Raw genomic sequence first — 12752 nt, 5'->3', positions numbered from 1 at the left:
ACCCCATTCAAAGTCACTTAAATATTTTGTCTTGCCCGTTCACCCTCTGAATGAGTCTCAATTGTCTCAAGGCTTAAAAATCCTTCTTTAACCTGTCTCCCCCCTTAATCTACACTGATTGAAGTGGATTTAACAGGTGGCATCAATAAGGGATCATAGCTTTCACCTGGATTCACCTGGTCAGTCTATGTCATGGAAAGAGCAGGTGATCCTAATGTTTTGTACATTCAGTGTATATGGATGTACCGTTATGAGATCCGTCAATGTAGATTAAAATGGCTACTGATAATGTTGGATATCATAGCTACTAATGGGTCAACATTTTTGTATATATATTATCATTATGGTCACACCATCCACTGTTGTTTCTGTCAGTACATTGATTAATACTGTGTTTGGTTTTCTGTAAGTATGTGTATTTGAGCGTGATATCCTTATGTGTATTTAATGTTCATTAATGTGTCCCTGTGTGTATTTGCCAAGGGTCATAAATATGTAATGTCTGCACACAAACCAGACAAGACAGCCAGCAGAGCTGCTTTGTCGTGACTCAACCAGTATCCATGGAAACTGATCCTTTGTCCCACAATCCTCTCTCCCACATACTCTTTTTGCAAGACATTGCTCAGTTCTTTAATACTGTTCTATGAAGAACCCGGTGACTATTAAATCCATCAATGTGTTTGGTACAACAGTGCCCGTGTTTGTTGGCCTAATGTTCCCTGTGCCAGTGTCTGTGATTTGAGCTGTGGAAATAAAAACTTGTTTCAGTCACATTAACTGAATCCCCTGGAATTGAAAAAGCTGAAATATTTGGCTGTCCCCATATAGTTGTGGGTTCTGCTGGCGGAGTAAGAGGATGAGAGAATGTGTTTGTGTGTGTCAATGCATATGTGTGTGTGTGTGTGTGTTTGAGGAAGAGAGAGATACAGAGAGTAAGAGAGGACTGTGGGACATACAGTTGAAGTCAGAAGTTTACATACACTTAGTTAGGTTGGAGTCATTAAAACTTGTTTTTTAACCACTCCACACATTTCTTGTTAACAAACTATAGTTTTGGCAAGTCGGTTAGGACATCTACTTTGTGCATGACACAAGTAATTTTTCCAACAATTGTTTACAGACAGATTATTTCACTTATAATTCACTGTATCACAATTCCAGTGGGTCAGAAGTTTACATACACTAAGTTGACTGTGCCTTTAAACAGCTTGGAAAATTCCAGAAAATGATGTCATGGCTTTAGAAGCTTCTGATAGGCTAATTGACATCATTTGAGTCAATTGGAGGTGTACCTGTGGATGTATTTCAAGGCCTACCTTCAAACTCAGCGCCTCTTTGCTTGACATCATGGGAAAATCTAAATAAATCAGCCAAGACCTCAGAAAAAAAATGGTAGACCTCCACGAGTCTGATTCATCCTCGGGAGCAATTTCAAAACACCTGAAGGTACCACGTTCATCTGTACAAACAATAGTACGCAAGTATAAACACCATGGGACCACGCAGCCGTCATACCGCTCAGGAAGGAGACACGTTCTGTCTCCTAGAGAAGAACGTACTTTGGTGCAAAAAGTGCAAATCAATCCCAGAACAACAGAAAAGGACCTTGTGAAGATGCTGGAGGAAACAGGTACAAATGTATCTATATCCACAGTGAAACGAGTCCTAAATCGACATTAACCTGAAAGGCCGCTCAGCAAGGAAGAAGTCAGTGCTCCAAAACCGCCATAAAAAAAGCCAGACTACAGTTTGCAACTGCACATGGGACAAAGATCGTACTTTTTAGAGAAATGTCCTCTGGTCTGATGAAACAAAAATAGAACTGTTTGGCCATAATGACCATCGTTATGTTTGGAGGAAAAAGGGGGTAGCTTGCAAGCCGAAGATCACCATCCCAATCGTGAAGCACAGGGGTGGCAGCATCATGCTGTGGGGGTGCTTTGCTGCAGGAGGGTCTGGTGCACTTCACAAAATAGATGGCATCATGAAGAAGGAAAATTATGTGGATATATTGAAGCAACATCTCAAGACTAGTTAAAGTTTGGTCGCAAATGGGTCTTCCAAATGGACAATGACCCCAAGCATACTTCCAAAGTTGTGGCAAAATGGCTTAAGGACAACAAAGTCAAGGTATTGGAGTGGCCATCACAAAGCCCTGACCTCAATCCTATAGAAATTTGGTGGGCAGAACTGAAAAAGCGTGTGCGAGCAAGGAGGCCTACAAACCTGACTCAGTTACACCAGCTCTGTCAGGAGGAATGGGCCATAATTCACCCAACTTATTGTGGGAAGCTTGTGGAAGGCTACCCGAAACGTTTGACACAAGTTAAACAATTTAAAGGCAATGCTACCAAATACTAATTGAGTGTATGTAAACTTCAGACCCACTGGGAATGTGATGAAAGAAATAAAAGCTGAAAGAATTCATTCTCTCTACTATTATTCTGACATTTCACATTCTTAAAATAAAGTGGTGATCCTAACTGACCTAAAACAGGGAATTTTTGCTAGGATTAAATGTCAGGAATTGTGAAAAACAGAGTTTAAATGTATTTGGCTAAGGTGGATGTAAACTTCTGACTTCAACTGTATGTCATTTGTATTTGTCATTTGCTTGGTTATATGTGTAAATGTGGTAAATGTGAGAGTTTGAAGTGGGCAGACACATGCAATACTTTCAAATACTGATAAAGATCTAAACAAAACAAATTATTGCGTTGTTCACCTGTTGTTTAAAAGAAACATGACATCTTAAGAAACATTTTAATATAATTCATATGTTTCCATTTAATTTACAAAAGTACCAAAACAAAATCCAAAAGTCAAATTTTACGAAGTGCTAGGAGGTGAGGAGGCATAACAATAAGACTAGGAATGTTTACGGTTACACATACTCTCTAATGGCGGTCAAGCCCATAAATGGATCATGTTGGAGAATGGGTGAGAGCTCATTAGGAGGCATTTGGGTCCATAACAAATGAATACATTTAAAACAAAAACATGAGATGGTAAATTACCAACACAAGTTGTAAAGTATCATTACTGTTGCATTAAACAACAAAGACAAAAACAGGGTAGTTCTAGGGGAGACTGTTTGGTCAGGGTAAACTTCTATGGGTCCATTTTTCAGTATAAATCATCAACTAGATCCTCTTTATACAAAGATGTCTGGAACAATATCAAATAATATGAAAAACAACAAAATGAAAGACTATATGAACAATCTGTGCTGTTAATTTCCATCATAAATAAATGATCTCAATTAATAAGATCACAAAACAGAAGAGAGATTGGGGCAATGCTACTTTAGCACACTTGGAGGTTTGGATAAGAGGCCTGTTGTTCTTGTTTTTACGGCAACTCATTCCAATAGTGCATTGTCCCTACAATTTATTACAACCAGCACACACTGCCAGAATTACTCTCATATAATACAATTGTCTAAGTTCATCAGAGCTGATTAGTTTTAAAGTGCAGCTATGTGTCTGGTTGTGAAAAAGGGTCTTGGTATTAACCCTTCATACAAAATAGTTTGTCTTGTTGTTTGACACGTGGACAGGATGATATACAGTGAGGGAAAAAAGTATTTGATCCCCTGCTGATTTTGTACGTTTGCCCACTGACAAAGACATGATCAGTCTATAATTTTAATGGTAGGTTTATGTGAACAGTGAGAGACAGAATAACAACAAAAAAATCCAGAAAAACGCATGTCAAAAATGTTATAAATTGATTAGCATTTTAATGAGGGAAATACGTTTTTGACCCCTCTGCAAAACATGATTTAGTACAACCCTTGTTGGCAATAACAGCGGTCAGACGTTTCTTGTAGTTGGCCACCAGGTTTGCACACATCTCAGGAGGGATTTTGTCCCACTCCTCTTTGCAATTCATTAAGGTTTAGAGGCTGACATTTGGCAACTCGAACCTTCAGCTCCCTCCACATATTTTCTATGGGATTAAGGTCTGGAGACTGGCTAGGCCACTCTAGGAACTTAATGTGCTTCTTCTTGAGCCACTCCTTTGTTGCCTTGGGCGTGTGTTTTGGGTCATTGTCATGCTGGAATACCCATCCACAACCCATTTTCAATGCCCTGGCTGAGGGAAGGAGGTTCACACCCAAGATATGACGGTACATGGCCCCGTCCATCGTCCCTTTGATGTGGTGAAGTTGTCCTGTCCCCATAGCAGAAAACACTCCCAAAGCATAATGTTTCCACCTCCATGTTTGACGGTGGGGATGGTGTTCTTGGGGTAATAGGCAGCATTCCTCCTCCTCCAAACACAGCGAGTTGAGTTGATGCCAAAGAGCTCAACTTTGGTCTCATCTGACCACAACACTTTCACCCAGTTCTCCTCTGAATCATTCAGATGTTCATTGGCAAACTTCAGACGGGCCTGTATATGTGCTTTCTTCAGCAGGGGGACCTTGCGGGCGCTGCAGGATTTCAGTCCTTCACGGCGTAGTGTGTTACCAATTGTTTTCTTAGTGACTATGGTCCCAGCTGCCTTGAGATCATTGACAAGATCCTCCCGTGTAGTTCTGGCCTGATTCCTCACCGTTCTCATGATCATTGCAACTCCACGAGGTGAAATCTTGCATGGAGCCCCAGGCCGAGGGAGATTGACAGTTCTTTTGTGTTTCTTCCATTTGCGAATAATCGCACCAACTGTTGTCACCTTCTCACCAAGCTGCTTGGCGATGGTCTTGTAGCCCATTCCAGCCTTGTGTAGGTCTACAATCTTGTCCCTGACATCCTTGGAGAGCTCTTTGGTCTTGGCCATGGTGGAGAGTTTGGAATCTGATTGATTGATTGCTTCTGTGGACAGGTGTCTTTTATACATGTAACAAACTGAGATTAGGAGCACTCCCTTTAAGAGTGTGCTCCTAATCTCAGCTCGTTACCTGTATAAAAGACACCTGGGAGCCAGAAATCTTTCTGATTGAGAGGGTGTCAAATACTTATTTCCCTCATTAAAATGCAAATCAATATATAACATTTTTGAAATGCATTTTTCTGGTTGTTATTCTGTCTCTCAATGTTCAAATAAACCTACCATTAAAATGATAGACTGATCATTTCTTTGTCAGTGGGCAAACGTACAAAATCAGCAGGGGATCAAATACTTTTTTCCCTCACTGTAGCATCATCATCTTCACGGCCTCTCTTGGGTTTTATCTTCACTTCTGTTAAATGGCAGCCTGCTACAGGTCATTCGAAGTCTTACATGTGCTAAAAGGCTGTCATAAATAGCTGTGTGCTCTTCCATTTGTTAAAATATATGTGTATTTTTGTTCTCAATAGGTATAGTTATAATAACAGTAAGTGCCTTTACATACTCTTGGTCTATAGTTTTTATATGATATGAACATTCTGTTTTTCTTTGTATTTAAATTCTGTTTCGGTGTAGATAAAATAAATATGTAATGTATCTGTGATAGGGCAAGACAACAGTGTTGTTTTACGGGTGTAAATGCCTCTTTCAACACTCAACATAAGGAATGCTTCATACTCATGGCATAACATAAGCTATACAAACTGGGACCCAACTGAGAAACAAAACAAAAAAACATACTTTCTATGTTACTTTACATTTAAAAATGTGTTTTTTGGAGTAGTTTAAATCCCAAAAGCCATCAGGAGAAACCTCTTAGCTACTTCTCAGACTAACCTCTGACCCTATCTGTGACCCTAGTCTCAGTCTTTCATCACATCACACACACCCCATTTCAGTGGGCTGGCAGTGGAGGGCAGGCTGAACGTGGGGTCAGTAGGTGAGACATGCCCTGGGGTGATGTGTCTGTGTGTTGGGAGTGGCTATGAGACGGGCACAGGCTGGCAATGATGGGGGAAGCAGTGGTACGCCACACACACCAACACATACATGTGCGGTGAGATATAGGGTGAGACACACTGCAGTGCAGTGTGGATGGAGTCTGAAGTCATCATAACCTGGTGTGTACATTGGCGATGATCTCTGGTGGAAGGTCCTTGATCGGGAGGTCCCCCGTCTCGCCTCCGCTGTCCACTGGCCCGTGGTCGGTGCTCTCACAGCTGCTCTGGGGCGACTCTGGAGGGGGCTTGTACAGAACACTGGCCAGCAGGAAGAACAGCGTGCCGAGAACCTGACAGAAAGAGGGAGGGAGGGAGACAATGAGACATGCACTATGGTTAGAGTAGGAAGAATATCATTCTCTATCAGTTAAACAAACATTTGATCTGGTTACGAGTATAAAGAAAATCATGCCCCTGCAACAGGCTTAGATATCAGCCCAGACAACGTGTAGGCCTTGAGTTACCTTGTAGATGATGCCAGCGATGAGTGTGTAGCGGCTCATGGCAGAGTTCTGGTAGAGATGGCAGGAGCCCTGCTCTCCACACTGGTCCTCCCACAGCAGGCATGAGATGTCGATCACAGAGCCAAATGCTATCGGGCCTGGGATCCCACCTTCAGGAAGAACATATCACATCATATTATGCTTGTTGTTGGGAATTTGAGGCTAAAAGGCCATTTATGAAATCAAATCAAATTCAACAAGAACATACAGTACCTAGACTTCGCACCACAATCCACTGGATCCCCAGTCCAAAGGACCTCTGGCTGTCTGGAACACACCTGTAGGAGGAGAGCCGTTTAGAGTCAGAGTTAACACACGTTTCTCTCTCATGCCTGGTTATCACAGGACTATACCACTGAGTTCTCTCTCTCTGTAGTCGGTCTGATCCGTACCCACCTGAGGGTAGCGGTGAGGGCTGGTATACTACACAGGAAGGTGAAGGAGATGATGATGAAGAGGAAGGTGAGGAAGGCTGACATGTGACTACAGGAGCTGGTACATTTCCCATCCCTCGCCTGGCCCTCCAGCCCTGATGTCACATTCCCCCCCACCACACAGCTGCAGCCCGAGTACACCTGAACAGGGACACACCAGACAGAAGAGACAGTCAGTCAAAGTCAACATGTATACTGGCTATATTCATTAACTATTGTATCTAATTTAACTCATTTATTTAATGCATCTTCCTTAATTAGTCTTCATCGAACACAGACCTGTTACACAGACTCTGTCCATCAATTTTTACAATTAGAGTTCTAACCAAAGTGAGATCTTTGCTGAAGGTTTGGTTGGTTACCTGTCTGCCTGTTGAGATCTCTGTGTGGTTGATTGTGCTGCATCCTGCGTGGCAGGGGGAGTAATACATCACATCGTCGGCTCCACAGACTGGGTTATAGAGCTCTCGTAAACAGTGACAATCTGCATTACATCCCACCGTCAGGTTGCCCCCCAACAAAGAGCTGAGAGAGAGCGGGAGAGAAAAATAGAGTTGAAAGGTTATTTTCTATGACATCCATAATCAATATCTGTTGCTCTGTATGCAGTAGTATTTATTCTACTGTGTTATTAGTGTTAATTAGCCTGAGTACCAGTCTGTTTAGCTAACATTACACTCCTTGCACTCTGTGTCATTGCAAAACTATTTGGCGGTATGTAACCTAAACAGACTTGTACCATGGCTAACTCTTGATTGTTTCGTGAAATGGAACTGGAGTAGGACAATAAGGAGCTGGTCTAGTTGTTGACTAGCTAAATATATTCATTTGCTTGAGGGGGAATATCTTGACTATCACACTGAGTGTAGACATGCATCTGACAAACTAAAATCTTTAAACTGTAAAATACTTGTCAAACAGCAGACCCTCCTCTCCTCCCCTGGTGGGTTGTACAATCCCTCTGCCTCCTCTCTGTTTCATTAGCATTCAACAGCCAGAGGGAATCAACTAATGTGTAATAAACTCAGTGTTGTGTGCCGCTTTAATGTTGAGTCATTGGTGTTGTTTACTGTGGGCTACTCTGTATGCTTTTTTAGTCTCTTAAAATTTTGAGCTCTTCCTGATTTTCACCTAAATATCATTATCATATAATAATGTAACATTACAAAAACAATGTCAAATATTCCTTCTAATGGACACAGATTGTCTGTCTCTCCATTGGGCCTGGTCTGGGTTTACCTGTTGCGGAGGTTGTTGGCTTGCTCATAGTACTGTTCATTGTAATTCTTGTTGTACTGATTGCCCGGTGGCAGGTTGCTGCGGTAGGGAGTGGTCACCCCGGCCATAGGGACGTTGGGACAGTGGATGAGGAAGATGAATATGGCCAGTAGACTGATGAGGGCACACACCATGCAGAAACGGATGATGCCACGGCAACGTAGGTTCAGCTTCTTCACGATGTAGCCGCCCAGGAAGGTGCCACCTCCGCCCGCGGGCACCACCATGTAGCCTGGTGGGAGGAAAGGGAAGGTTAATACCCATGTGTATGTGAGGGACGTGGATGGAAGAGGATGGATGAGGATGGATGAGGATGGATGAGGATGGAAGCATAAATAGCTAAATGGTAGTAGTGTGACTAAAAGAAGGGGGGTAGGTGGAGGGGGTAGGTGGTGTTTCAAATATGTAACGTGCTGTAAGTGCATGTTTGTGTATGGGGTAATGTTAGTGATCTGATTCTATAGTCTCTCACCGAACCATGTGGCTGCCTCAGATGCACTCAAGCTGAACTGAGACTCCAGGAACTTTGGGCCGAAGGTGGACATGCCAGCAATGAGGGTGGCCTCCGTGGCCCCCGCCAGACACAGGAAGAGGAAGGGAGGGTTCTTCAGCAGGAGCAACACTGACCTGGAGAGAGAAAGAGAGAGCGAGTGAGAGAGAGTGAGTGAGAGAGAGAGCGCGAGAGAGATCTCTTTAGTAAGATCTTATCTTCTTAATTAAAGGTTCATCCCTGACCCTGGAAAAGACAGCCACAGTGAAAATAAATACTTTACTACCATGATATATTATACAATGTAATCACTGTCCTGTTTCCTCTCAGTAATCCCCCATTGCCATGGAGAACCAGCCTGCTTTCTGAGCCCAAGTGTGTTACATTGACACATAATAAACACAGTAGCTATGCATGGAGGGATTACACTATCTTATATAGGTCTTATTTCTGTGTGAGAGTTATGAAGTAAGAGTGTAGGGCTTTCTGGTGGTCCCTCTAGTGCCCTAGAGTGTAGGGTCACCTACCTAGGCATGTCCTTCACTGACTTCCCAAACTGAGGGTCTGATGCACTGGCCTGACTGCCATCTTTCAGCTGGTGGGCCTCAGACACACGCATGGCCACATACTTCTGAGAGCCTGGAGAGAAGTGGGAAAATAGAGATATTCATGTTGATGGCAAAGATTGAGTTAGTTGCTGATCTGATTTTTTAGTGTTCTGTGTTCTGTGGTGCTGGTGAAGTGTCAGTAAATTGGTAAGTAACCTGGTAGTTGGCGTGGGTAGCCCAGGATGGGCAGGGCGATGACCAGTGCTGCTGCCCCTCCTGCAAGGAAGCCTATCCACCAGGCCCCCACCCACAGAGGGTTCTCTGGAGTCAGCTCCGTCCTACACACAGGGAGGGGCACAGAAGAGACAAAGAGGGAAGGGCAATAATTAAGTTGAGAGCTTTTTATTTTTTTCTTGAGGATTTGAGCAAAGGTTAAACTACAAATGGCCACTAGAGGGCACTATTCTTTATCTGTAGAAAGGTTTTGCTCTGCTGCCATCTCCCCTTTTAAGGTGAACCATTTTTATACAGTCTATGGGTCCAACTGATTCAGATACGGTAAGTACAGCTACGTTAAGTAGCTATCTCCCTGAGGTTACTCCAGGTGTATGGTAGGTGGAGACAGACTGACTGAGGTACTCACGTCATATGGACCTCTGTATAGATGTTGAGGAAGTATCCTCCTAGAAGGTACCCTGCTGCTGGACCCACGATGGCTGCTGTATAGAAGATCCCTGAGGAGACAGAGACCAGAGGAGAGCTGTGTGCGTCAGTTAAGGACTTCCTACTGAGTAAAAATACCTCATTGTTCCTGCTTTGATGGTTTGGTTTTCATCTGTGTTGTTTTATTGTGATTGATAAGCTCGCAGAAACAGACTGAGTGCGTTCACTGAGTCCTCACTGGAGTCAGCGAGGTGGGGATTGTCTTCGATTGCCTCTGTTGCCTTTGAAATTATGTCTGTGGTGAAACTGCTGAATGGAAAGATGGGAAGTCTAAGGGAGCGTGAGAGGGTCAAAATTGTAGGCCTCATCCTGGATGTGACATTGATCCTCCTTGATGGCAGGTCAATAGGGAACGTCAGATGGCAGGGGTTTCTGCTGAACCTCAGTTGGAGACATAACGTCACACACATCCAATTTGAAGAACTTTAATCTACAATCAAGCTCAATCAACAGGGGTGTAACAGTCTGTGACTGTTTTAGAGTTAAATACTGCCATTTCGAACCATTAGATACAATCCTCACTACACGCATAATTTCACATCTAAAACCTATTTTTACTACGTCATTCTCCGATATGTGACATCTCAAAGGTCAACCTATTCACCTATCACATCAGTGAATCAGGCTCTGCTCTCATCCGGACTAGTTTTCTGTCATTATAACTTGTCTGACAAGTCTCACATCATCCTGATTACTGCTGCTGTGCAGTGTGGGTCATTATGTGGTCACATACCTAATGGAGACGAGACCACAGGGTTATAGATCACACAGGATATCAGTCAGCACAGCAGCCACAAACACTGGCAGCACAGCACACTTCAAGAGTAGCAAGAAGCAAGTCTAGACCCCAGAAACTCAAATCCACTGGATTTTTTAATTGTTCCCCTATAGTCAGGGACTGATTTAGACCTGTGACACCAGGTGTGTGCAATTAATTATCAGATAGAACAGAAAACCAGCAGGCTTCGGACCTCATAGGGTAAGAGTTGAGTACCCCTGGTTTAGACCATATGCAAATCAAGTAAGTCATCTACAGTTCACAGGTCCTTTGACACAGTACATTTGGTGTTGTTAGTTACGTTAAAATCAAATTTTGTAACATTATTAAACACAATGAAAACTATTCTCTGATGGATGACAAATATATGCACCACATAAATCCTGAAAAGTACACCTGAGAAAATACACGTCCCAAAAAAGATTAGATAGAACAATGGTCCTACAGTCAGTGTTGTGCTTAGTGACTCACCAATGTACACTGGAGCATAGCTGGACTTGACGTTCTCGTCCAGGTAGGTGACCCCCAGAGTGTACAGGGGCGTGGCTCCCACCCCATGCAGGAACTGGCCCAGCATGAAGACAAAGCGGTAGCTGGACAGACCCCCACCCTCCCTATCATGGCAAGGGCTGGTACGGTTCCCTGTGCATACCCCTGTCCGCTCGGGAATGCTGACATGGTACGGGGGAGTGGTGAAGTGAGGCAGGGCGAACACCAGAGAGCCTAACGCCATGACTAGCACCCCCCAGCCCAGCCAACGAGGCTTGTGCCCTGTCCCACCAAAGTAACTGACGAAGGCCAGGCACAGACAGGCAGCGATGTCGTAGGAGCTGGCGATGAGCCCGGCCTGGTAGCTACGCAGGTCAAAGCGCCTCTCTATGGAGGTCACCACCGTGTTGATGAAGCCGTTAATGATCATGCCCTGGAGGAAGGAAGCCACACAGAGGAAGAAGAGCAGCCAGCGAGGGGTGTTGAAGGTCTGGATGGCTCGGGGCGTCAGGGCCCCCCAGCCACACAGCCCTTCTGAGTCAATGGGGATGAATTTGAGGCCCATGGGGGTCTCTGTGGGCACCTCACCCCTGTAAAGCTGTCCAGGCAGAGGGGCAGTAGCCCTGGTGAGGATGATGTGGCCAGCGGGGCCTTCTCCAGCAGAGCTGCCAGGGCCTGAGCCCATCGGGCTATCCTCCTGAGAGTCCACGGGGCTGGGTGTATCCAGGAAGGGGCCCATGGGGCCGTTCTGGAGGTCCAGTAGCTCCTGCTTGGAGCTGAAGGAGGTGTCGGCATTAAGCTGGATGGGCATGGCCCCAGGGAGGGGCTCTCTGAGAGGGATAGAGGGGCCTGAGAGACTTTTGGGGAGAGAGAGAGTGCTAAAAGATAGGGATGCTGTTCTCCTGTAGGCTACTGTCTGTACCCAGTATGTGCCTATGCCATGGAACAGTCAAAGTCTTTGCATGTGGCAAGCACAGCTCTGCAGGAGGTCCACTATACAGGGGAATGGACAGGACATGACATTCTGGAGCCTCTGGGAAACTTCATCCTAAAGAGAGGAGAGAACAGGACAGTCAGACATTATCACATGTTATTTTGAAAATATGAAAATGTGGGGATAAAAAAAGTATGATTCTAATAAAACACATTAATTTAATCTAAGCCAATGCCTTTCTGTCTAGTGCCTGCTGACAGACAGAGGGCATCTGTCTCTGGTTGGATTTAGCCAGGTCTCATTGTACTGTACTATACTGCCTATTATCCTCCTGTGATGGTTCCAAGGCATTGGAGCGGTCCAGAGGACCAGAACAAAACACTCATGGGATTAGCTCTGCATGGTAGCATTGGCACAACTATCACTGTTTTTCTCTTATCTGTCCAGACCCACAGGTTTCCCCCAACAAACACAGCCCACTTGGCAAAAACTGGTTGAATCAACATTGTTTCCATATCAAAAAATGTATTGGTGTTGGATCAGCGTGGAAAACTGATTGAATTTGCCAAAAGTCTTCAACATATAAGTAATGGCGCCGCATTGGATAGCATTCGTTGTACAGGCTACTGACCAATTCTGCTATTTTGTGTGTTTTTTGTTGCGCTGATATTAACTTTTTTGGTGCATAATGTTTCTGCTATGACCGAAAATAGCTTCTGGACATCAAAACAGCGA

The 12752-nt window shown here is 44.2% G+C and overlaps 1 protein-coding gene across 1 annotated transcript; it reads right to left on the bottom strand.

The window, feature by feature from the left end:
- Positions 1–5950: 5950 nt before the first annotated feature.
- LOC311147679 (solute carrier organic anion transporter family member 4A1-like) lies at positions 5951–11894 on the bottom strand (the record flags this gene model as incomplete). The annotated part of the gene is made up of 11 exons (XM_084184433.1): positions 5951–6130; positions 6305–6453; positions 6557–6621; positions 6740–6918; positions 7140–7302; positions 8017–8287; positions 8528–8682; positions 9073–9184; positions 9310–9431; positions 9737–9827; positions 11066–11894. 11 exons carry the CDS (start codon positions 11892–11894, stop codon positions 5951–5953), a joined length of 2316 nt encoding a protein of 771 aa, XP_084040559.1.
- Positions 11895–12752: the final 858 nt, after the last annotated feature.

This window comes from Coregonus lavaretus (assembly GCF_964263955.1).
Source record: "Coregonus lavaretus genome assembly, chromosome: 20".
Lineage (NCBI taxonomy): Eukaryota > Metazoa > Chordata > Actinopteri > Salmoniformes > Salmonidae > Coregonus > Coregonus lavaretus.
The sequence above is the reverse complement of the archived record's forward strand: the minus strand, read 5'-3'. Positions and strand labels throughout refer to the sequence as shown.